Here is a 26,499-nt window from a genome sequence, read left to right as displayed (position 1 = left end):
GTTTTTCAAATGAGGGACGTCATTTATGCCCAATCTTTGCTCATTTCTCTGAGTGACATCAATGGAAGTTCCCTAGGTGGATATTGGGCTATATCTGGCTCTAATAAGCAATTAGCGTCTCTTCATCTTGAGAGAGAGTGAAGGAAAAAATAAAAATATGGGGACAAACATTTCCTACTTAAATATTTACTCAATAACAAGGCATTGCGTCTCTACTGCTCACCCTGCAGATCACCAGGAAGCAGCTCACTTTGCAAAAGCCTTGAATGGTTTGTTCTCCATTTCAAACCCACAAGGCTCACTGCCAGCATGCTTGCAAATGAGTGATCAGAAGAGACTGGATTAATGCTAACCTGAGCTGCTGCTGCTGCAAAGGTGGGTGGGGGAGAGTGACTTCTGTTTTCCAGAGTGGATTGCAGATGGTTGGGCTAGAATGGAATTGTGGGATACTTCAGGCTGACTCCCAGGCTCCAAGTGAATCAGGGCTGTGTCTATACTGCAAAGTGATAGGGCTCAGACTGTGGGGCCTGGCTTAATGCAAGCTCAGATCCTCCAGGCCTGCAGGGTCCTGGGACCCTGAACCTGAGCTCCAGGTTAGCGCAATTGCAGTGTAGGCACAAGGCGTGCCGGGGGTGGACTTGAGCACGGGCTCAAGCACAGGCTTACGTTTCACTGCAGCCATAACCATAATGACCCCAGGAAACCCTGTGCTGCATCACATGCAAGTGAAACTGCTCTGGAGGCTACAGATATACAACTTTGTGTGGCAGCTCTTTATTATGATGAGAGGTATAACAGCATACCGCACATTTCAGAGTGTTCAAGAACATCATCCAAAAAAACTACAGAAACAGCTTGAAACATTAGTGAATGCTGCACCAGCAGCTGGAATAAGCTGAAAAACAGCTAAAGAAGCCTGTATGAAAATGGCTAAATCTTTAATGCAAATTAGAATGTCTGACATACAGAACTGTCACTGAGCCACCAGCGGGGCAGAGTTGTAAAATCGTAACTCCAAGTAAGGGGAGCTAGCTTGCATGAGCCATCCAAATTTATTCACTAAAGCAAAACAAACGACAACATTTCCCAGGAAGCTCACAAAGCAGCCAGGCTCTAAAACTTCATTTCCTGAGACTTCCCTTTCACCCGTAATGCTACTATCTTACCCTCCTCTGAGCTTTTGCCTGAAGGGAACCTTAGAATGCTACAGCAGGGCTTTGCTATAGCAGAACACCCATATTGCCTCACAGCCTACTGATTGATTATTACTGCACTTGTGACTCCTTTAATTACTTGTAGCAAGGCTGGCTGGAGCCTATAAGCCTCACTCTCTCTCAGACTTTCAGAGCCGTATCACCTACTCCTTCCTGCTCAGTTTCTCAAGTGAGAGCTTTGACTTTCATAAATTGAAGAGAGAAGGGGGGAAAAAAATGATGAAATTTTCCTTTCACTGGGAAACATCATTCTCTCTCTTCCCGGCCATGGCTGAACTGCAGCCACAGTGCACTAATCAGGTAGGTGCTTAAACAGAAATAATTTAAAACTAGTTTCCTCTCTTCACTGGCAAAATGTTGGAAAGTGAGACCACTACAGTGATTACAAAGACAAGAGACAAGATATTAAATATCTGTTGTATGCAATCTCTGCATCCCAGTCTCTCCCAGGAGGAAGACTTCTCAGTGCAGAGAAGGAACTAAAACCTAGCAGTGTATATATAGCACAATCAGCTATGCCAGCTGGCTGCTCGATTTATCCATTATTGTCTGTTTTCTTGTAGGGGTTACAGCAATAGTGGGTATTAAGGAAGGTTTTGAAATGGAACAGAGTATTGGCCTTACAGATCAGTTTAGGATTGGCATTACATGAATAAGGGAGAGCGTGGCAGAAAGCATGTCGATATTTGTGGGAGAAGCAGACATGGCCAGGCATAGCTGATGTCATTAGCAGAGCAAAAGAGATGACAACTATAATAATGCTGGGTTCAGAAGACAGGCAGTTTCCCTTCAAGTAACATATTTGTTTATAAAAATGACTATTTGCACTGCATGTTGTAGAGGAACTTCCTAAGCTATTTTAACAGTTAGCTGAACCCAATACCAATTACTAACTCTGTAATATTTCTGTGACTCTTAGCTGAATAACCTTTTAGCACTATCAGTACTCTTCTCCTAGACATTCAAAATGAACATGTGCCTATCATATGAAATAACACTGATTTGTTTCAATTAAGTACAAATAAATTCTCCATATTTTGAAGCAGTTTATTGAATTACAGCTGTATGAATCACACCTACTGTTGGTGATAACAGGCTTCTGTCTCCCTGCCCCATGCTCAGTCACGTGAATGATTTTCTAGGCATTAACTTGGAGTGGTACTCTTCTGCATACTTAACACTTGCACTGCCAAACATTGGGTTGTTTGAAAACACAAAATTCTGCTTATACAGAAGGCTGAAGGAGTGACAAGAAAATGACAGCAATGTTTAATCCATCAAACTAAACAGGCAATACATTTTATACATGAGATAATGGCCATTGGACGCTAGTAGTCAGCACAATGGATTGCTAGACTGACGTTATCTTCTGAATTCAGTTTCTTTTATAGATTTACCTAGGTACATTTTTCAAAGTACCCTGGTTATTTGACAGACCATGTAAAATCCCAAATGAAGAACCAAGTCTCATCTTTAATACAACTTCCCCAAATCTTTCATGTTACCTGTATCTGTGTAAGAGTTTGAGTGCAGATATACAATGCCATACAGGACATCCTTTGCTGAAATAGACAAGTGTAATTTAATGTAGCAAACTTTCAAGACATTAGGCCCCATGCTGCATTTTTGGACGGGGAGGGGGGAACCATGGGAATGTAAAAAATCTGCACAAAAACCTTTAACTTGCAAAGATTCTGCCCAATGTTCCCTCCTCTCCAAAACACCAAGTGCGTCCCATGCCATGAAAACTACTCACTGAGCTGGCAAGTTTCTTTTGGTTTCAGGTTACCTGCATGCTCACAGGCAGGAGCTAAGTGCAATTGCTGCTCCTCCCTAAAAATCTCTTTTGATAGTTATAGGTTGGAGCTAGTTAATACATAATTCTATCCAAGCACAAAATCATACACACATTGGTTATGTGAAATGGTGCAATATCTAGCTTTACAGATTTAAAACATGGATCAGAATAGATATTTATGTCTCCAACTACAAGAAAGCATGTTTGTGCCCACTCCATTCATGATGGGCTTGAGCCAACTTCCCAGTTATGTCAACAGGGAATTTGATCAATCCCTTTAAACAGAAATCCTGTTTTATTTCCCCACCACCTGCAGTCTGCTCGACTGTTTCATCTACCAGCTGAATCTTGTCAAAAAATTAAATTGTAAACTCTGATGCGGGGCCTGTCTTTACTACAAGTACATACAATGGGGGACCTCACCAGTGCCTCTAAAGGCTATTGTAATGAATTTATTTATTTATTTCTCCTCCAGCAACCTCAGATGGAGTTTCTGCCATTTATTTCGGTCTTGTGCTGGACTGTTCAGGCTACTGAGTGTCATGTTATGGATTTGGCAGTAATGCGTATTTAATAATAATAATACTTTACTGCCAAGGAAGATTACCTAGAATAAATAGTGAATTGATGCCAGCACAGAAAATTGCACAAGATTTTTTCTGAAAGTGTGTGTTTTTAAATCTTTTAAAATCATCAAACACTGAAGACCAGGTAGGAAGGAAATATTCAGTCTTAAGAAACTTATTTTAGAAAGATAAAAAGTACATTACAAACAGCACCATTATAAAACAATGAAGTAAGGAGTAAACAAAATTGAATATGTATGAAAAAATTGGTTTTTCATTCAAACTCTCTTCTAAAAATATTTCAGACTCTAGGCCTATGGACACAAGGTACTACACAACGTTAGCATTTTTCCATAATGTTTGTTCTTTTCTACATAATCAAACTTTCATTTTAAAAAAATCGAAGTTTCTATCTTGGGCCATTAAAGATGCAAGCTGGCCATCAAAATGTAAGTTGATGGCCAGAAAACTGCAGTTTTGCCAACTTCCATGATATTTGGTGTTTTTCTTAGCACCTCAGCTACGGGAGGCATGTTATTACATGAGAATCTCACTTTTAAAAAAAATTAATAAAAGCTAAGTTTCTAGCCCTCATGGTTTCAGAGTAAAGCTTGAAAAGTCTCATGATTTAAGTCCATCATGTGATTTTTGAACAGTTGGGGTTGGCAATGTTAAAACTCTTTTTAGTCGAGCAAGACCAGCAAAGATATGCACTATATAAATCTCATTAAGCAATGCTGGTCTAAACACCCACGAAGAATCAAGGCACTTCTTCAAGACATTGGTGCAAATTCTGCTTTGCTACACAGGTGTAGATCTGCAGTACCCATTGATTTCATTGGTGTTCCTGCAAATGTACACTGGTGCAACTGAAAGCAGTATTCAGCCCATATTTTTGTTGTTTACTCATTTTTCAAACTCTGCTGTTTTGTTGTCTGGGCTTGAAAGAGGCTGAGCTTGTCCCTGCTCATATGTCAGAGTCCCGCATATATGAAGGGAGCGGGGGGAGAACAAAGCAATCACAGCTGTGCGTCGACTCTGGCATAAGAGCCTTTCTGCAATTGTAGGACAGGATGGACCATAACGGTTCAATGCCAGGCTGTATCCAATTCCTAAGGAATTCCTAGCTCGCCCATTCAATGCCCCACTGGAGAACACTCCCCCTTCGCAATGTAATACATGTATGTCTCAATTCTATGAAAAGATCCTGCCCTGTTGCTTCCATGATAGGCTCTTTCCCCTTACACTCCTAGTCCCTCCTCTGTGGCAGGTGGGAGGATGGCTCCTTTCATTGCTGTTAAATTGCTTTTCCTATATTCTTCCCAAAAAGCACTTTGAAGCCAGCAACCCTGTTCCTTACTCTTGCTAAGTCAGATACCTTTGCAATGTCCAGTATTTTACATACCTGGAGAGTAGAAGACTGAGTCGGGCTCTAAGACTGGATCTCCCCCATTATTAATTAATGTGGCCTATTTTTTCCAATTTGAAAATATAAATTTAGGAACCTAAACTTGGTCTCAAATTTTTTTAAAATCCTGACCTTTATCAATAATGAAATTAGCTAGGTTTGGTTTGCTTGTATGCGTGCATATTCTATTTTTAAAGATAGTAACATCATGGCAACTTGATTTAAGTAAATATCTGAGAGATGGTCACCATGTATCGCAAAAAATGTTTTTCAAAATCCACACATCCTGCCCCATCCCCCAAAAAATTATAAGTAAAGCAAGAAAACTCATAACTTACTATAAATTTCAAAACCTTTTGCCCATGTACTTTTTACTATTTTTCTCCACAATTTCTTACCAGCTCTAGTAATAAATTATAATCCAGGATGTGTCCCTTGACACCAGGTCAGAAACTCTTCGTTTAGCAGATTATGCCAGGAAATCTCTGCTAAAGAGTTAAACATTATCATCCAGTTTGTCATTCTCCACATTATTCTTGATCTTACTATTCACTGTTGATATACTGGATTCTCTCTCTCTTAGTGATGTAGAAGTAGTAGGAATTTCAACAGCAGGAACTTCCTGTTCATCTGTTTTACTCAGTGAGGAAGATGACTGAGATGGTGACACAATACACAATGGAGTCCGCTTCAGTTTTACCACACGAGTGGTCATGGGTTTCTTAGACAGTGAGATGTTGAATGTAGTTTGATATGCTGCCCCATTTTCAGCACCTTCAGTTCCATAAGATGCCTGAGAACTTGTAGGCAATGATGGGCACGTTGCAAGTTCAGTTTTTGGCACTACTTTGCGCTGTACCAAACTATCACTGCTGGGTCGTTTAAGAGTTACCACAGAATGTGAAGAAGTGTTACAGGCAGCTACCTTTAATGAAGCAGAGTTCTTGACTTTGATGTGGGTACTTGTTGAAGGACCAGAAAATCTAATTGGTTTAGGACCAGCTTTAAAGTTTTGACCATCTTCCTCCTCTTCAGTAAAGTCTATTAATCGTCTGTAAAACAAAAGACTGTGTCGTAAAGGAGCAATCTAGGTATTTTAGTTATTCTATGCATCACACATAATTAAGCTATAATTATGAAATGGCTTGTCTACAACATTCATCCACAAATCTGACCTTTTGTTTATTCCAAGGTCAGTTGTAGTTACTCATTTATGCTACTCCAAGTTGTTAGCAGTCATTATTTCCTATCAGCCATACCCCCACAGTACTATAAGAATATCTTAAAAGGAGATGATATTCAGAAAGCGTTAGATGAAAATGCATGAGAGAGTAGTGAAGGAGAGAACTGGGAGGATAAAAGAGTGGGGGAAGTTTAAAATATTCAGATAAATTAGGGGATGGCCAAAGGTCTCCTGTGATACCCACTAATAAGACCCCAATATATTAAAAAATGCAAGACCTCGGATACATAGGAGCACTGACAAGATTACCAAATTAAAGAGTGTAAAACAGCTATAGGAAAAGCAAAGATCCCAAATGAAAAGAAGATTCCACTAAAGACTTTCAAGAGAACAAATGAAGGGTAAGTGAAGGAAAGACACAATAGGATCTCATAAAAAAAATAAAGGCAAATTTATGTTTTTGGCAGAAGTAGCTAGCATTTCTACAATGTTCAACAAACACTTTCTCTCAGTCTGTGTGGCAATGGAAAATGAACAGATGCCAGGAAGATTTAAATTCATCAGGGATATAATAAAAATAAAACTGGTGGAAATCCAGGTCACACTGAAACAGCAGATCAAGAAATTAGAACATTTAAGGGTTGACAAAACAAGGGCTATATTTGATCCAAGCCAAAAGTAGGTCAAAGAGAATTAGCAAATTTATATATAAACCTCTAGGGGTGGGGGAGCGTTAAAAAGGGGAGCACAGAGTTTGCAGTGACGCCTATATAATTTTGTCAATACCTTAAAAAATGTATTAAGACAAAAGCCAGCAAACTATTAATCTGTAATGCTGACTGCCACAGTGAAAAAGACAAGGAAATTCTCCTGTTATCAATGAGTAACAAAACCTAGAACACTGAGTATGAAACAAACTATAAGTATTTGCCATAGGGAGAACTTTGGGGAGTTGACAAAGAAAAGCTGTAGATATAATTGACTTGAACTTCAGGAAAGATTTCTGTAGTGATCACCAAGAGACATTCAACTAGAAAGTCAGTACTATAATTAGAATGTGAAGTTTGTGAACTACCTGAGTAGTGAAAGAACAGATTTAGATATATGACAAAACAATGGATGTTCTTGTGAGTACTTAACACTTTGGAATAAAAGGGATTAGTGAGTGCCCCACAGATTCACATTGGAAGAATTAACAGTATCAGAGATCGTTATTCACTAATTTTGTAAAACAGAAGTCAATATGAAGGATAAAGGCAATACTATTCGGATTGATTTGCAAAACCAGTGTAAGGTAATGAGGCAAAGGACATTTTTTTAAGAGAGACACATGAGAAGGGAATGTAGCCTCAATGTCCATATAATACATACCAGAACAGAAGGAGGAAGGGGGGATGAAATGAAAACTAACAACCTAATCTTCAACCCACTGCTTATCAGCAGTAATTAAGAGGAAATATTCCCATAGGAATAACTAGGATTATCTAATGTAAACTAAAAGAAATTATACAGTGCTTCATCCGAATAATGGGCTAGGATCAAGGGTTTCAACAGGGTGTCTGAAAATCCCACTGAGCAGGAATCACACATTTGTGCTTCTGCATATTGACTGCACCTATGAAGATGCATCAAAGCACACTGAAATGGACTACAATTATACCTTCTACTGAGTTTCAAACTCCTTTACTTCTGCATCATGAGAGAGGGGTGGAGGTAAGTGGAGGAGACAGTGAAGATACAAATACAAGGTAATAGAATTTGGAAGTGTACAGGAGGGAATGGAGGCTGCTTGGCAATCTAATAGGAAAACAGATAACTGTGACACAGAGACTGCTTGGAAAGGATACCCTGTTTTTTATGAACAACTCTCACCTCAGACCTGACAAACTCATTATGCCAAACAAATATCTTGCCTGATATTTATCCATAAAGACCAACATATAAGGTATCTACAGAAAGCATCTAACTTTTCAAGCTTCATAATCATTGTGCGATGTACATATGGGTAATATTTTAAGGAACAATGTATCTATATTGAAAGTATGCTTTATGGACTTGGAAAAAAGTAAAGATTAGTCATCGAGATGTTTCAGCAACAGCCAATTTGGGCAAGAGGGAGTTACCCCACCCTGTCTGGCCAGTAATGCAATGCAAAGTTCAATTGTTTAGCCTTGTGCAATACTAAGACTTTGAATGGGAACCCAGCAGAGGCAATGAAAAACAGTCGAAACCATTTGAAGGGGAAAAAATTAACTTTACAACAAGACAGGGTTTACCCTATCTATGAATAGAAAACAAAAGATTGTTTTGAATAAAACAGGATGAGGGGAAGGACCTCCATTCACTGAGGAAAACCCCTGGCGATGGTGGTGGAGGGGGCTGTTTTCATGAATATTTGCATCCTGGTTTGTCTGAAATCAGCCAGCTCTGCAAAAGGCCAAACTTTGGGGAGAAAATCTACTTTATTACATTGGAAAGGTAATCACTGATAAGTGTAGACCCAAGTTTGCGTTTTATGTTTTGTTAGTGTTGTAACCACTTGTTCTTCTTCGAGTGATTGCTCCTATGCATTCCAGTTAGGTGTGCGCGCCGCGCGTGCACGGCTCTTCACCAAAAAAAGGTGAGTAGGGAAGAACACCAGCAGAAGAAAGAACAAAATAAAGAAGAGGAAAAACTTGTGATAAGACGTGCACAAAAACTCTAGATACAAATACACAAACAAATCATACTGGTATAATTAAGAAGGCGATGGAAGGGAAGAAGTAAACAAGTGAATAGTTAAAACTTTAGAGCAGTTTTCAGACAGATGTTTCATTTGGCTGCCAATCAATTAACAACAGATAACTGGATCAGTAACCAAAACACAACTTCTCTCTAAACTTTAGAACCTTCTCTGCCCATTTTAAAGTGTGTGTTTGTAGGGTAGAAGGACTGTAGAATAAGGAAGACCTTCCCACAGGCCAAAATTAAGTTAATTTTATTCTACTGAGGTCAGATTTGCAGTTCTCTTCCCGTTCTCTTCCCCGTGATAAAAAACAGATTTTATAGAAATGAAGGTGTAATGAAGAGACAGTGAAGAATGAAAGATAGAAACTTGAAGTTCATAATTATTTCAAAAGCTTACTTAAACAGAGTCTAAAATTTTTAATAAAGAGACTGAGGGCTTGTCTTCACTACCGGGGTAAGTCGACATAAGCTATGCTATTCCGACTACATGAATATACTACTCCAATGACGTAGATTAGGTTGACATACCCCAGTGTCTTCACTGTGCTGCCTCAATGGGAGCGGCTCTCCAGTCAACTTATCTTACTATTCTCCAAGAGCTGGAGTACTGGGGTCAACCAGAGAGCGCTCTCCCATTGATTTAGCGGGTCTTCACTAGACCCGCTAAATCAATTCCTGCTGCATCGATTGCAGCAGCGTTGATCTCCCCATAGTGAAGACAAGCCCTACGTTGTTTTCTCTTATAAAAGCAGTAGTGCATTCTATGGTGCATCTCAAGTAATCAGAGTTTGAATCAGTGAATATACCTTTTACGAACTGGAGACATATGATGGAGACTTCCTCTCAAAGGGCGTTCTTCAAGAGTCCAACATTCTATCAGCTGGGGCATTCTCCAATAGCTGAAACCTGAAGTTCCTAAGACAAGATACTTAACAACATCTGAGGGAACATACTCAATGCATGTGTATATATGTAAAAGCTAAGAATTATTATTATATTCAAGACCTCTGCTTTAGAATTATGACTGACAGGTATCTGTGCATCAATACTATATGTCTTTTAGGCATTCCACCCTTATGTTGGCCAGCCTATCGCACCTTTGAGATAGTAGCTCGTAGGATGTGAAGCTCGATACTCCTTGAAATTCATCTCCATTCAACATTCCCAGTTTAAGGAACACCTGAAAACATGTTTTTCAAAAAATGACTAAGGTTGCTCTCTTACCTCTTGCCATTACTGAGTTATTGAAAACATTCAGAAACGTAATTTTTTTTGGTCATTTGGTGAACAACAAAGCTCTTGGGATTTCTTATACTTTCCTACAGAGGTATAACTACTAAAATGGAAGAAAAGAATTAATACTGTACCTTTTCCTTCCCAGACATCAAAAGCATCCATCATCTTTTTCAGTTCGCTCACTGAATAATAACTCCAGATGTATTGGACATTACTTCCAGCCTCTCTAGAAATATTTTAAAAGTAAAAAGTATGTATTAATCTAGTTAATAGTTTTTATACAACATATGTTGTACGAAACCCTCAAAACAATATTTCACTCCCTTCCTTTACCCACAAAGAAACAAGGATTTCTTAGTAGGCTTTTTGCAAAGCAGACATGAAAATGTTATACTTTAACATCCTTTTCATTTCTATAAATCAGTACCCCTCTGATCTACCTGTCTTTTGCAAAAAATGCCCATTTTCAGCACTGGGTATCAGCCATGCATGCTGCTGAACTGATGCTAAACATGGTTTTTGTGCAATGGCTGACATGGACAAATGGTTTATCAGTTTCAGAAACCTGAGCTGAACAAAATTTGTCCTTGCTTATACTTGTAGCTGAAAAGTGTCCAACTCCAGCTTAACTGCACCTGCTGCTGACATGGTTGGTCAGAAATTGGTATTTATTGTATAGACATGCCTAATGACTTCTGACTCCAACGTTTTCTGAAGGGGACTGATTGACTGTTAGGACTGCTTTCCCCGACCATTTTTTTTCCAGTATTTTTTTTACAATATGATCAGGTTTTGTTCCCACATTTACTACTTTGTTGTTGTTGTTTTTTGCCTTCGTCTCATCCTGTGGCTGTTTCAAAAAGAAAAGTTACAGAATTCATGACTTAGGCCTGATCCTGCAACTCTCAATGACATGAGTAATTACTATTTAGAGTGACAACCTGGTGGTGAACAGACAGTTAATTCCATACATGCTCAAGTATTTTGGAAAAGTTAAACTTATTCCAACAAAAAAATTAGGAAAACCTGTATTTTACAAGAATTAACTTATCTGTATGAAATTTTACCTACAACCTTTTCTACAGTATATTTAAATCTATGCTTTACTTATATCTGACAAACCTAAAACCTTTATTTTAAGCAAAAAATCAAAATATGTGTAGTGTTACAAAACACATGCCCCTTGGGTGTACCATGTGGTACAAAGTTAAAAGCAGACTGCTTCCAGCCACCCAAAAATATGTAGATGTACTAGTAACTATCATTATTATTAATTATTATTATTATTAAAATGCACTACAGTTGTGGTATTAAAGAACATTATAGAATCATAGGACTGGAAGGAACTTCAAGAGGTCTTCTACTCCGGTCCCTTGGTCTAAGACTTAGTTCTGCCTTAGTGCAATCTTGATAGGTGATTGTCTAACCTGCTCTTAAAAACCTCCAGTGATGGAGATTCCACAATGGATTCTATGTCCTTCGATAAGTCTGGGCATAAATTAGGCAGTTTCCTTTTGCCTTCATTTCTTCATTCCCCTGTTGTCTATCTCTTCCTCCTGTCTTGTCAGATAAGATTTTAAAATGTGACTCCATTAGTAACTAACAAACGTTGCATTTGTTTTTTGATCTGAGTAAAGATTAATATATACAATTTTCACCACTATTTAATACAAGTATCTGCCTAAATGAAAACGTAATTTTAAAAGGGAAAGATGTTTTTAAAACAATCCTTAAAACAAAATGAGGATTTACAGTAACTGTAAACTAGACACCTTTTGTGGGGTCTCTCTAATTATTGTACTCCCTGCTTAATTTTAGATCTTTACCTTACTAATTTCCAGTAGTAACAACAATGTATTAACTAGATGCTTTCCAAACAGAAAAGAAGATAGGATCCCACGCTGAGGAACTGACAATTTCATTTCAGTATGCTCTCTGATGTCCAACAATCATCTTACCTTTTGTACATATTTTTATTATTTATTCTTCCTCCCAGTTCCTTGTCAAGTACGTCAGTCCCATCAGCTTTTGTGGCAAACACACCTATAATCCTACTCTCACAGCTTGCTCCAGATGTGTTGAGATAGTGCAGAACCCAAACGGTAGGCTTGGTGCAGGCTAAACCGTAAGAATCACAGAAGTCTATCAAAGCCTGGGGGAGGAAAATATAATGTAGGACTTCATGTTGTTATACTAAGATTTTTTTTTAAATGACTACATTTTATCACATTTAAGTTTATTTGGCTTTAATAATGAACTTTACTAAGTAAATCAATGGTGCAGCTACATCTAGAAGAGTGTGTGCAGTACTAGTCTTCCTACCTCAAAGAATATTGGAAAATGGAGGAAATTCAGAGAACAGCAACAAGAATGATTAGGGGCCTGGAATCAAAACTGAAAAGACTTTAACTGTTTATTTTAGACAGGCGCTGAATAAGAGGCGACATGATAAAAGTATATAAAATAATGGTCTAGAGAAAGTAGATCAGGAGCTTCTGTTCGTGGTGTCTAGATTCTCACATTTAAATGTGATAGGTAACTTGAGCTAATTAGCAATCAAGCATAGTAAAAAATATCCTCTAGACAAGCCCTAAAACAGTGAATGCTGCATTGTGTTCCTTCTGTGCCTCAACAGAATAAACTAAATTCTAGCTGCCCTCAGTTGCCATAGATTCATAGATTCTAAGGCCAAAAGGGACCACTGTGACCATCTAGTCTGACTATATGTATAACACAGGCCATAGAACTTCCCCAAAATAATTCCTAAAATATCTTTTAGAAAAACATCCAATCCTGATTTTAAAAATGTCTGTGATGGAGAATCCACCATGACCCTTGGTAAACTGTTCCAATGCCTACTAATTGCTCTCGACATTAAAAACATGTCTTCATTCCAGGCTGAATTTGTCTAGGTTCACCTTTTAGTCAGTGGATCATGTTATATCTTCCTCTGCTAGATTGAAGAGCCCATATAAAATATTTGTTACCCATGTAGGTACTTATAGATTGTAATCAAGTCACCCCGTAACCATCTCTTTGTAAAACTACATAGATTGAGCTCCTCGAGTCTATCATTATTAGACATGTTTCTAATCCTTTAATTATTCTTGTGGCTTTTCTCTGAATCCTCTCCTATCAATATCCTTCTTGAACTGTGGGCAACCGAACTGGACAGTGTTCTAGCAGCACATACCAGTGCCAAATACAGAGGTAAAATAACCTCTTTACTCCTGATATGTCCCTGTTTATGCATCCCTGAACTGCATTATCTAATTAGAGTTTAGCAGAGTGGCACTGCAATGGTTATGTGGGATGATAGAAGAAAATTAAAATACACAGTTTGTCTTTCAGATCTCAGGAAAAGTTTTCAAGACTGACAAAAGAAACACCTTGTAAAGTTATCAAATTAAATCTGAAGTCACTGAAACACAAACATGGAACTTCACAATGCCAACTTTACAAAGTCACTTTTCACAGAAGACCTGCCTTTGAAACTGAAGGTCAAATTTAGAGTACTGCTTTACAGAAAATGTTGACAATTAATTTACAAAAATACAAACCCATGAAAATAGAGGGTGCAGAATAAAGAGAAATGCTGGTGTATCCTTAATTATCATGACTCTATTAGCAATTCTAATAAGTAGCAAGTGATTTCTTCCTCTAAAACTCTGAGTTGATTGATGATATATACAGGTTATTCAAATATTATTTGGTACCAACTGAACAATATGAATGGAATACTTTTAGAAACATAAGAAAATGCCAAGACCTTTTTAAGTTCTATATTTGACCTTAAAGAATATGTCTCAATTTCATTGGCTAAGTGGTCAGACAGACTGTAAGGATAAGGGATGCCAAAGTAATCTGCCTCTTCCTGCAATGCAATTCGCGTTTGTTCATCTTTAGGAATCCGAACTTCTCCATGAAGATAATCTAAAAGGTACTCAAAGAGGTTTCCATCTCGATCAATAAGGCAAGCCCCTGAAAATAAAATAAAATATTTTAAAATACTGTTTGTAATTTAAGGCAGAATTTTTGTCATATTCTACCAAATTATCAAGTGGATCCTTCAATTAATAATTTATCAAGTGGTGTATCTATAAGACTTCCTTAATAGTTATTTTAAAAGGTATCTTGTTTGGGAGTGGTATCCTTTTCCCAGCAATATGTCATCACTTATTTTAAAACTGCTTCTTTGCTTCTCTACTGTATTTCTTAATTTGCAGATGAAGAAACTAAATTCCCAATCCTACAATCCTAGGGTGGAGTCCTATGCTAGCTGGAGTTCTAATGAGAAATCTGGAGTCAGTCTGTGCAGATCACTTTAAAGGATAAGGGCCTAAACTGATTGTACCGAATATAACCTTACAAAACATGTATTCTATTTAAATGATAAAATCAAACTAACTCTAGATGCATCTGATCTTGCTTTTAGGGAGTCAATGTCCAGTTGAAATCCAGTCTGCTTCAAAAAGAGTTCAGTCATTTCATCTGCAGTACTGCACTTGTCCCTAAGTTTCCCTTTTCGGCTTTTACAATATTCATATTTGTTTTTTCTAAGATCCACAGAAGCAAAAGAAGAAATTGACTGTACAGGGCCAATTAAAATGATTATATACAAAGTGCTGTTTTTCTCTGTCTTTTGGTTACAGTAATCTTACATGTAAAAACAGATAAAACATTTCAAACAGAAGTGATTTTAAGTTGACTGTCCCTTCATAAAAGTGAACACACAGTAATGAGTCTAATTCTGCCTCCAATCACAGCAGTGCAACCCCACTCTTTGCAGTAAGGCTGCACAGCGATGACTTAATGCAGAATTTGATTCCACTGAAAATAGTTCAAATCAGCTTTTCATATCTAACTTCATTGCTAGTTAAAAAATGCAGTCTTCTTTACTGGCAATGACGCATTCTGGTTATTTTGCACCCTTAAAATCAATCCCTTCAAACAATTTTTATGGTATGAAGGCTCATTAACCATATCAGAAAATCATTCATTATCATTTAACTTTAAAGAACATAAGAACATAAGAAAGGCCATACCGGGTCAGACCAAAGGTCCATCTACCCCAGTATCTGTCTACCGACAGTGGCCAATGCCAAGTGCCCCTGAGGGAGTGAACCTAACAGGCAATGATCAAGTGATCTCTCTCCTGCCATCCATTTCCATCCTCTGACGAACAGAGGCTAGGGACACCATTCTTACCCATCCTGGCTAATAGCCATTTATGGACTTAGCCACCATGAATTTATCCAGTCCTCTTTTAAACATTGTTATAGTCCTAGCCTTCACAACCTCCTCAGGTAAGGAGTTCCACAAGTTGACTGTGCGCTGCGTGAAGAAGAACTTCCTTTTATTTGTTTTAAACCTGCTGCCTATTAATTTCATTTGGTGACCCCTAGTTCTTGTATTATGGGAATAAGTAAATAACTTTTCCTTATCCACTTTCTCAACATCACTCATGATTTTATATACCTCTATCATAATGTTATCATGAACTTTTAAATTCTCACCTTTACTTTCCTATAAAGTCTAGAGATATGTCTGCACTGCAACAAAACACTTGAGGCGGGCCTAGATCAGTTGATTGGCTTGTGGGGCTTGAGCTGCAGGGCTATAAAATTGTAGTGTAGATATGGGGCTCAGGGTGGAGCCTGAGCTCTGAGACCCTGCAATGAGGTGAAAAAGTCCCAGAGCCTGGACTCCAACCTAAGGGTATGTCTACACTGGAAACTCCAAAGCTTTGAAGTGCGCTCCTGGTAATCCACCTCCACGAGGGAACTAGCTCCCAGCACTCGGAGCCTGTCTACACTAGCACTTTAAAGCCCTCAGACTTGCTGCACTCAGGGGGGTGATTTTTCACTCCCCTGAGCCAGCAAGTTAGAGCACTATAAAATGTAAGTGAAGACAAGCCCTAAGCCTGAATGACTACACAGCATTTTTATTTTGAAAAAACAAGGAGGCTAGTAAACATCAATTAATCATAAAAGATTTTATCCCTAAAAACTAAACGCAATTTTTAAAGAAAAAAAGTGTTCTCTAATTTTGTGGTGTCCCTAACTGAAGGCTAGTGGCTTGGTTTTTTTCAGAAGTACCTAGCACCAACAAAATCCCTCTAAATTAATGGAATCTGGAGGTGTTCACCACCTCTGAAATTCAGGCCATAGGATTGTATCCCAATAGCAGCTTTATAATTTATCACTATTTCATCCTCTTACAGTGTCTCTGATTCTGGAGACTTGACTCAGATTATTTGAGAAGTATTCTTGTCCCTTTCTATGTATTACTTTTATTTATTTTTCTATTTGTAACCAAAGCTTTCATAGGTGCCTCTCAAGATTGAAAGAATATATGATGTCAGTTTCTGCCTATTAGCTACAGTAACTAATACGGTACCTCTGTAACTTGAATACTGCATAACACAGAAAAGTATTCTAAAGTTTCTAAAGCCACCTGAGTAGATGTTAGATATTTACAAATTAGATTTATTTACCAGACTCGTCTATTTTTAGAGGAAAACGTCCACTGAACATAGATGCTAGCATTGAATCCTTAAAGCGGCATAAAGACTTGCGTCTGGCTGTGTACACACAACCTCCCACATTAAGTCGAAGAATATCTAGCACCTCTTCAGTCTTGCCGTCTTCCATTGCATTTGCAAATTTCAATATTAATATAGTTATGTTCTATTAAAACCTGTAATAAATTTGCAGAAATAAAAGTAGTTAATTCTAATACAAGGAAAGCATATTTCATACAACACATTTAAGTAAATATTGCTGTTCAACTTGGGCATCTTAATGTAACACAATGAAACAAAGCCAAAAAATACTGTACATCTATCTTGAAAATTATCCTGAAAATTTACTAGTGCCCAAAAGCAAATCATCTGCTTTTATGCCAAAGTTAAAAAAAAATTGTATATCTCACTAACTCAGAAAAAAACAAAATTACCAAACACACACACAGACAACTACTCTACCTAGGCAAATGCGTACAAAGAATTTTGCCTGGCCACTCTATAATGTGAAAGTAGTGGTGGAAGACAATGGAATACAAATCTTAGGTATTTTTGGAAACATATTTTAAAAATGGACATTGGTGAAAAACTGCATAGTTCAAAGGACTAGTAATGGGATATGGTGCCTTTCGCCTCTTCAAAAACCTGTTTTTTAATTTGTGTTGCTGAATACAGGACGGTGTTGTCAAAACGTGGTTTCACCTATCAGACTGATAATATGAGACTTCAGTGGGGCTCCCTGTCTACTGGCACTGAGTTGACTGCAGATGAGGGCCCAGTGTGACTAAGGGTACGTCTAGACTACCCGCCGGTGGGTAGCTAGCGATCCATTTTTCGGGGATCGATATATCGCATCCCATCTAGATGCGATATATCAATCCCTGAACTCGCTCCCGTCGACTCCGGAACTCCACTGGAGTGAGCGGCGGTAGCGGAGTTGTCATGGGGAGCCACGGATGTCGATCCCGCGCGGTGAGGACGGGAGGTTAAGTCGGAATAAGATACTTCGACTTCAGCTACGGTATTCCCGTAGCTGAAGTTGCGTATTTTACATTGACACCCACCCCCACCCCCCAGTGTAGACCAGGCCTGGCACAAGCATTAGAAGATAAACTTCAATATTTGTTTTTAAAATTATACATTTTGTATATTAATACTTCTCACTCAATCCTTCAGAGGATCTTCCAGTCAGTCACAAGTATGGACTGATTACGCCTTGCACTATCACTAGAGGAGGTAAAAGGCATATTAGAATCCTTTTTATTATGGCAGCCATGACCAAAGCAGATTGGCAACTGTTCCACTGGATTCCCATATTGCTAATCTCGCTGCCTGGCGAAGCAGCTCTGCACGTCCAGGCTTTGCAATGACATTTTATTCATGAACAGAGTTGCCGAGGGTCACAAGTGCTTTTTTCCCTGTGATGTCTGTGCTGCTGGGCTACACACAGGCTTGCGGTGTAATTTCATGTGTGACAGGCCGACAACAACCCAGCATCACACAAAGATCAGCGAGTCCAACACCCGCCGCGGTGCGAGTCTCCATCTGCCTTCACCCCCCCTAACGCGGCTGGGTTTACGCACAAGCAACCCCAGTGGCGGTGGGTGCCGCCCAGGGCCGGTGCCAACCCTCAGCCTCCCGCGTTCCGCCCCCACAGGGCAGCCGGACGAAGCCCGGCATCGCCCCTCGCTTCCCCAAGCCGGGCTGCCGCCGGCGCAGGGTCCGAGCGAGCGATGGCCGCGCTCGGCCCTGACCGGCCCCTCCAGCGGGGCGCGGCGGCGGCGCTGCGAGGCTCCCGCCGGGAGACGCCGGCCCGGCTCCGCCGAGAGGAGGCGAACCGCCGTGGCGAGCGCCGTATTTCACCTAACGTGCGCGCCGGGCCGGTGAGGCGCAGGAGCAAGGCCCTTCCCCCTCCCCGTGCAGGGGGGCGAGCGGGCGGGCTTCCCCTCAGGCCCACCCAGCGTAGCCCGCGGGAGAAGCCAGGCCCCGCCCGCGCTGCGGGGCTGGGGGCGCGAACCGGCGGGCGGGAAGAGAGTCAGTACCTGCTCCGCCGCCGCCGGAGCTGGGACAGTAACCGAGCGCAGGCCCCGCCGCTGCCGCCGCCGCTGCCGCAACAGGGACTGTCCGCAGTCCGCACAGCGCCACCCTGCGGGCCCGCCCGCCGGGGAGCCCAGCGGCTGCGCCTCGGAGCCGGGGCGTGCGTGGGGCCAGGGAGTGAGAAGGGGCCGCACCCCACCCTGCACAGCAAACTGCCCCGTATCCCCCACGGGGGGACCCGCACCGCGAATCCCCAGCAGCATCTCTGCCCCAGTGTTCATGGGCGGGACACCGCACCCGGCTGAGCCCTCCCTGGGGAGTGAGGTTAGTGGGGCAGGTCACGTTTCGCAGCGCTAGTGTTTCAGGCTATCTGCAGACTCCAGTGCAGAGAGGTCCTGTAGTTACACTCCGGTTATATGTTTGAGACCATGAGAACGTCCATACTGAACCAGACCAATGGTCTGTCTAGCCCAATGTCCAGTCTTCAGGCAAAAAGAACAGGAGTACTTGTGGCAGTGGCCAATGCCAGATGCTTCAAAGAGAATGAGCAGAACAGGGCAATTATAGTGATCCATCCCCAGTGATGTAGTCCCAGCTTCTGGTAGTGAGCGGCTAAGGCAGGGGTCCCCAACACAGTGCCCACCATCTAAATGCACCCACGTCCTGGCCAGCGGTCGAGCATCCGCCAAAATGCCGCCTAAATTCAGCAGCAACGCCTCTAGATGACCAGGGGCGGCTCTAGACATTTTGCCGCCCCAAGTAGGGCGGCACACCGCGGGGGGCGCCCTGCCGGTCGCTGGTCCCACGGCTCCAGTGGACCTCCCGCTGGCATGCCTGCGGAGGGTCCGCTGGTCCCGCGGCTCCACCGAAGCACCCCCTGCAGCATGCTGCCCCAAGCACGCACTTGGCGTGCTGGGGTCTGGAGCCACCCCTGTGGATGATGCTGCTTGCTGCCAACAAGCAACATCATCCAGAGGCATCGCTGCCGAAATGCTGAATTTCAGCGGCATTTCGGCAGATGCTCGATCGCCGCCACGGTCCTTTGTCTGGCGTCCGCCAGATGAAAAGGTTGGGGACCACTGGGCTAAGGGATACCCAGAACATGGGGTTGCAGCCCTGACCATCTTGGCTAACAGCCACCAATAGACCTATCCTCCATTAACTTATCCAATTCATTTTTAAACCCACTTATACATTTGGCCTTCACAATATCACCTGGCAAAGAGTTCCACAGGTTGACTAAGTTGTGTGAAGTACTTCCTTTTGTTTGTTTTACACCTGCTGCCTACTATTTTTATCGAGTGAGCCCTGGTTCTTGTGGTAGGTGAAGGGGTAAATAACACTAACTTGAGCACTTTTTCCACACTGCTCACTATTTTATAGACCTCTATTTTATCCCACCTTAATTATCACTTTTCAACCTTTCCTCATATGGAAGCTGTTCCATACTCTTAATCATTTTTGTTTCCCTTCTTTCTATCTTTTCCAGTTCTAATACGTATTTTTTTTTTGCAATGGGGTGACCAGAACTGCACAGTATTCAATGTGTGGGTGTACCATGGATTTATAGAGTGGCATTATAATATTTACTGTCTTATTATCTATCCTTTTCCTAATGGTGCCTAAAATTCTGTTAGCTTTTTTGACTCCCGCTGCACATTTTTTTCAGAGAACTAGCTACAGTGGCTCCAAGATTTGTGTCTTGAGTGGTAACAGCTAATTTAGATTTCATCATTTTGTAGGTATAGTTGGGATTATCATTGCTTGTCTTCCTGTCAGTATCCCAGTGTAGGTATTGCGATATACCAGAGACATGCATGAGCACCCTAGAAGGCTTCCAAACCAAAATACCTCAACGTTCATAAATGTACCAGGTCAGTGAGATTATGCAAATCATTAAGAATTCTGACTACAGTACCACATGTGTACCTTAAGGAGAGTTATGATGGCTTTTTAACCTGGTAAAAATTCAAAAATCAAAAGAACATGGAATTGGAAGCCAGTATCTCATGGGTTCTTATCACCTCTGCCATTAGCTTAATATGTGGACCTGAACATGTCACAACATCTCTGTGATGCCATTTACACATCTGTAAAATAATGTTAATGATACTTTACCTGTGTTACCAATTCCAAGGGGAGCTCTGAGCATTGATTGGTTTGAAGAGTGCTTAGAAGAATTAAAACACCAAATAATGCTAATATTAGAGTGTAACAGACTTTTCTTAGATCTAGACAATGATATTCAGCATAGCCTCTAATAAAAAAAAAACTCTCAAGGTTTACATGAACCCTCCAGTAATCAAGGGTTCAGATAAACTAAATTATGTTTCTGAAACCTGCTAAAATGGGGAGGGACATCTATCTGTTTGACTGCAGAAACAGCTAGAGTGGGGAGGGACAACAATGCTTTTTGGTAAGTGTTGTCTGGATAATTGTGATTGTGCTGAGAAATAAGACACAAAGTATGTTGGTGAAAATTCACCAACAGAGGGCTTGCAAGCTTGTTTTTTTCATAGCTGTGTGTAAATAAAGGGATAGCTCTACCTCCCTCTAATGAGTGGGATTAGGATCATATAGTAAATCATCTAAACATGAGTTTGTTGGAATCCTATATAATATGACAAATGATGTTATTTGTCTGTTGTTGAAGACATTGTTGGTAAAATACTGAGTTTTCATCCATGCATCGTCTCCTTCACTCTTGTGGTGCTGTAGAAGAGTGTAGATCAGTGACCTCTATGACCCATTTGGCATATCTTTCTTCTCCAAATCAACAGTTAAAGGTGTAAGTGCATAAAAAGTGGATTTTCATTAAAATAGCTAGTTTATTAATCTGTGTGAGTATTTAAAATCCATATTTGAATTTAGCTGAGCTTTCAGGTGTTCAGATGATCCCCTATTCTGCACTTAGTATTAAATTATAACAAATCGATGTTAATTAAATATCTCTGTTCAAGGTTTCAGACTGCAGTGTGAAGATAATGTGGTTTTTTACTAAACAGGGTGTAGACACAGAATGGCTTTCCTGGGATCCAGTGGATCATCCCTTCATGCACCTGACTGGTGTTAAACATGTCACTGGTGAAACTATACTGTGATGACATCTGTGTTGTGGCTGTAGTAACCAATCTGAGACTTCATGCAAAGATCATGTAGATGCATAAATAAAAGTTAATACAAAAAGGAGTTGTAATATACAAGGCCAAATCCCGAAATCCCTATGAAGGCAAAATTCTTATTGATTTCAGTGTGAATTTTGCTTGTGCAGAAAGCGCATGATCATTCTCAAAGTCACTTAACATAAGTCTCAGGAGTTTTCAGTGGACTTTAGTTATGATTCTCATATACAAACATAGTTAAGATTTGGGGGAAAAACCCTTACAAGAAGGTTGTTAGCAAGAAGCAAACATTAAAAAGCCAGAAAATTCAAGGTTATGATTAAAAGTGCAAGAAATAAAAACACGTAAGTGTAAGACATATTATACTTAAGCTACTTTAATTCTGCCTCCTTGACAATTTCAACCTTCCTTTGTTCCTTTCCAAGCAACATGTAAGTTTTTTACTAGGTGAATCCACTAACCTATCTTGTTGTTGTTTTTTTATGTCTCTCTTTTTTTGGCGGGAGGAGGGGAGGGAAAGGATTTGCTATGAAGTGGTAAAATACTTAGACTTTTTGGACTCTTGGTCAAATTTTTAAGGTATCATAAATAAGGAACACTTTAACCAACTTATCTCAACTATTGTAGAAGAATTTACCTCCTCTATGGTTTTGATGCTGATTGTCCTCTATTTGAGGATTTTGGGGGGCATGGCCAAAAATAAGGCATATTATAGGAACTATCTAGGAGCCACTGCATATTCAAAATAAAACTGACCTACAATAGCAAGCACTTGCCTATAAACTATTTTGAGTATGTACACAAAGCATTTAGTATTTTTCCCTAGTCAAAATGAAGGATCTTTTCATTCTCATAAACCTCTAGGGTGAAATTGAAAGGCCATTATTGAACTCCCTGAACAGTACTCACTCCCACTGTGGTGGATTATACCAGGTATTTGCCCTGTCAAGGGCTGTTAGACTATGTGTGCGTCTCAGTAGTTTTGAATGGACCATTCATCCAAATGAACAGGAAATCCAGGATTTCAAGGGTGTTTGGCTATAGAGGAGGTGCCCACAGGACATGCCTATTACCTGTATATGCCTTGGACATTATATCCATTTGCATTTGATGTATTAATGCAAACAAACTTTGAAATAATTACTTGTGTAATTTTTTGACAATTGTTAAAATCCAGTTTACTGGTATTTTACATTTGTGTTAATACAAAATATGTCAGAGTCCTGTCTGAGTTCCCTCTTGTGGCACAGGCAACTGTGATTGGACCCACATGCTGGATCTGTGTGTTTCTAGGTTCCCTTAGGTCTGGACAGGCTTCAGCCACAGTCTCTGATCTCAGGCACACTTCCTGGGCACAGACTCACTATCTCGTGCCACTTCTAGGGAATGGATCCTTATGGTTCAGCTCCCAAGATACTCCAGTGGCTCAAGCACACTTTCCCAGAGCAACACCCTCGTGGGTACCCTGATTTTTAGTTTAACCCTTTGGGGTCATATGACAGTTGAAGCAAATCAAACATAGACTTTGTAGAATTTCTAAACCAATCATCACTCATTTACTTATAGACAAAGTACAGGAAATACACAGATCTAGGCAAAATAAGAAACACATATACACAATTCCCACCTTCAGAGTCCTTGCTACTCTTGAGCATTCTTTGAGTTTTGGTCACTGCCTTTGGTGCATCTTGTGGACCCCACTCCCTGTCCTCATCCTCTCTTCCTGCGCACGGAGTCTCCTCTGATTCCTGAAACAAGCATCCCTCAGTCTGGCCAGGTCAAGCAGTCAAAAGGTTCCCCTCACTCATTACATCATCCTTTGTGTTCCCTGAATCTTCCAGAGTCTGGATTTTTGTTGTTGTTTGTTTTGTTTTGAAAGCCAGTTCCGACACTTTGTTTCTTTTTTCCTTCTCTTCTGCTGGGTATTTTTCACTGCTCCAACCATTCCACCTGCAGACAACCTGGGTAGAACTGTCAAGTATCAGAGGGGTAGCCATGTTAGTCTGGATCTGTAAAAGCAGCAAAGAGTCATGTGGCACCTTATAGACTAACAGACGTATTGGAGCATGAGCTTTCGTGGGTGAATACCTACTTCGTTGGTTGCATCTGACGAAGTGGGTCTTCACCCACGAAAGCTCATGCTCCAATACATCTGTTAGTCTATAAGGTGCCACAGGACTCTTTGCTGGGTAGAACTGGTTTTCCCGTAGGCAGCATCATTCCATTGTTCAAATGTGCTGTCATCTGAATGGAAAGCTATTCCGGTTAATGACCTGGGCTGGGAGGTATGTGACTCCAGCCCTGGAAGCAACTGGCTGATTTGTTATATACTAAAACATACAGTGATACACCACTTTCATAAAATCAACCAGAATTCATAAGTTTCACATAGACATATTTCCATCACAGAAGTCTTACCAAAAAACTTTGTTTCCTCCATCAGAGGCCATGTTATAAATATGGACTGGGATAAAGGAGAAGATTGACCATTTGAATATTTTGTTTATGGAACTGCTTTCTCTGAGGTTGAAATTGACTATCTTACAGGAGATCATAAGGTAATGGTAATACAACTTTGCATTTCTATAACACCTTCCATCTGAGGATCTTTTACCAGAACTAATAATGAATTAAGCCTCTGTTGTGAGGCAGACTGGGTGGGTGGAATTTGGGGATGGGGGTCCGGATGCAGGTAGGGTGGGGCTCAGTGGGAGAAGGGCTTCCAGGTTCAGAGGGGCTATGGATGCACAGGGAGTGGATGAGGGATTGGCTTCTCATACAGTGATCCTTCCTGCCCATGGCTGAGAAGCAATGGGGGCAAGCCATTCCTTGCAGGGAAAGAGGAAGTCCTGTCCTCCCTCACCCCAGCTGGGACTAGCAGCTAAGCCCGGCACAGGGTAGGAGCCACCAACCAGGGCATCCCCAGACCTGTCCCCCTCCTCGGTGATTTACCTCTCTGCTGGCTGCTCCAGGCACCCAAAACGATGCGTCACACTGCTGGGGAGGGACACGTGACTGCTCTTGTGGCTTCCCTTTGCTTCTCCATCATTTTCTGGGGAGAAGCAAAGAAATCTGCAGGGGCCATGAATTCTGTACATGCACAGTGGCCCAGAATTCCCACAGAAGTACTGCCTGTGCAGATTAAGTTGTTAGACTGGGACCTTTGTCTCCAAACTCTTTAAGAAAGCACCTTACCTTTGGTTCAAACAAAGATGACTATTCCATTTTAAATATTTTCTCTATGTCTGATTATAGATAATAAAAACTACAATTAGATCTGGAGCAGGAGTGGTCAATAGGTGGACCACAGGCCAAATCCAGACTGCCAGATGCTTTTGAATGGACCCCAAAATCTTTTTATTTACTTAATATCATTATTGTTATTTTTTATTATTATTATTTTCTCTGGAGTCTGGACTTTGGCTATACTTTGATGAAGAAATCCGGACCTTGACAAGAAATAATCGACTACCTTTTGTCTGGAGAATAAATTCACAAAGATTTTTGAGCTGGTGCTGAACAGAGGAGAATGTACATAGTTATATTCAGCCAATACAATTTACAGCAAAAAATTCAGAAAATTATGAATCAAGAATACTACTTTTCAGTATAATATTGCACTGGTACTACAAAACATACACACATACAAAAATTAATGAATATTTTCTTTACCTACATGTCAGTATATTGCTGCATCATATATTGATTAGACCATTCAGTAAATTTAAACAATACTTGTTTACTATTTATTGTGCATGTGATCCATAAAGCATGTACTATGTATGATGTATTAAAGTGTTTTGCACTTGCCATATTGTTCTTTCCTAACCTATCTGGTGAATGAAAATATATCAATTTGACTTAAGATAAAAGTAACTGCTGTTTCCAGTGCCACAACATAATTTGCTGTGCCTAAAACTATTTGTAACCATTTGTTGTGGATATTTATGGCTGTGGTTATTGTTGTGGATATTTTATATAGTTAAATATTATAATACAATAACACAATCTAAACAGTTTGTATTTTTATTTCCAAAGTATCTTCAATCCTTCCTGTCTCCCGCCCCTCTCAAAAAAACCAAAACCAACCCTCCCAAACACATTTTGTTTGTTATCCTTCCATAATGAATTCCAAAGTACTTAATCTACTGTTTTCAGTGGCATATTTCTAATCTACAGCAATAAGGCTGCTGTTCTTACCTTTCAGTGTTGCAGTATTAAAGGAATCAAATACAGTAAAGGAAGTGCTTTTGAATTATTGTAATTTGTTTTGCAACTTCTTCTGCTCTGTAGTTGTCCTGCAGTTTTTTTCACTGAGCTATTATATTTGTAATTATGACAAAAAAGTAAATGAAAAAATACATGAAGATGTGTAGTCACTGGGTGTCTGTACTGGTCAGCTCTCAAATTATATAGCATCTCTCATCTGTGCAACTGCTAGGCATGAGGGAGACAGCAGCTGCTTCCTGTGGAATGGTGGTTTTCAACCTCTGGCTCCACCGACCCCTGGGGGGCACTAGAGACTATGTTTTCATCCACACCTCCACTTGAAAAAATTTTAGAGGTCTGCAAATGATAAAAAGTTGAAAACCAGTGCTCTAGGAGCAGCAAGCTCCCCCTACCTGTGCCTTCAAAATCATCTTTCTAGCTACAGCTTCTTAGACACACAGTAAACCAAATTCCAT

General features: G+C 40.3%; 1 protein-coding gene and 2 long non-coding RNA genes across 7 annotated transcripts; 1 reads left to right on the top strand and 2 right to left on the bottom strand.

Annotated features, from left to right (window-relative positions):
- Positions 1–860: 860 nt before the first annotated feature.
- On the bottom strand, positions 861–18,754 carry KCTD18 (potassium channel tetramerization domain containing 18). Of its 4 annotated transcripts, none has more exons than XM_039495488.1 (7): positions 18,698–18,754; positions 16,629–16,831; positions 13,902–14,113; positions 12,091–12,284; positions 10,264–10,358; positions 9,703–9,811; positions 861–6,038 (listed from the first exon to the last, which is right to left on the bottom strand). In XM_039495488.1, the coding sequence occupies exons 2-7, from the start codon at positions 16,783–16,785 to the stop codon at positions 5,483–5,485; spliced, it is 1,323 nt and encodes a 440-aa protein (XP_039351422.1). In that variant the 5' UTR covers positions 16,786–16,831; positions 18,698–18,754; the 3' UTR covers positions 861–5,482. The 4 variants fall into 4 exon arrangements, with proteins under 4 accessions (XP_039351422.1, XP_039351425.1, XP_039351423.1 ...); XM_039495491.1 differs by having other exon boundaries at positions 9,703–9,802; XM_039495489.1 differs by lacking the exon at positions 18,698–18,754 and adding an exon at positions 17,796–18,435.
- On the top strand, positions 18,491–25,854 carry LOC120374997. 2 transcript variants are annotated; one of them, XR_005586390.1, is made up of 4 exons: positions 18,491–18,538; positions 20,435–20,566; positions 24,258–24,372; positions 25,070–25,854. It is a non-coding gene; the product is annotated as an uncharacterized LOC120374997 (long non-coding RNA). The 2 variants fall into 2 exon arrangements; XR_005586389.1 differs by lacking the exon at positions 18,491–18,538 and adding an exon at positions 18,562–19,016.
- Positions 23,345–26,371, bottom strand: LOC120374998. Its single transcript, XR_005586391.1, has 2 exons — positions 26,015–26,371; positions 23,345–23,823 (listed from the first exon to the last, which is right to left on the bottom strand). It is a non-coding gene; the product is annotated as an uncharacterized LOC120374998 (long non-coding RNA).
- Positions 26,372–26,499: the final 128 nt, after the last annotated feature.

Source organism: Mauremys reevesii, linkage group 11 (assembly GCF_016161935.1).
Source record: "Mauremys reevesii isolate NIE-2019 linkage group 11, ASM1616193v1, whole genome shotgun sequence".
In the NCBI taxonomy this organism is placed as follows: domain Eukaryota; kingdom Metazoa; phylum Chordata; order Testudines; family Geoemydidae; genus Mauremys; species Mauremys reevesii.
This window is presented reverse-complemented; position numbering and strand designations above follow the sequence as displayed.

Excerpts from the sequence above, each read along its gene's own strand:
- KCTD18 (XM_039495488.1), bottom strand. The coding sequence starts at position 16,785 with ATGGAAGACGGCAAGACTGAAGAGGTGCTAGATATTCTTCGACTTAAT. Across the intron at positions 9,812-10,263 it reads TGATGTCTGGGAAGGAAAAG|GAACTTCAGGTTTCAGCTAT; the intron begins GTACAGTATTAA and ends ATCTTGTCTTAG. Across the intron at positions 6,039-9,702 it reads ATGTCTCCAGTTCGTAAAAG|ACGATTAATAGACTTTACTG; the intron begins GTATATTCACTG and ends TTTGTTTTACAG.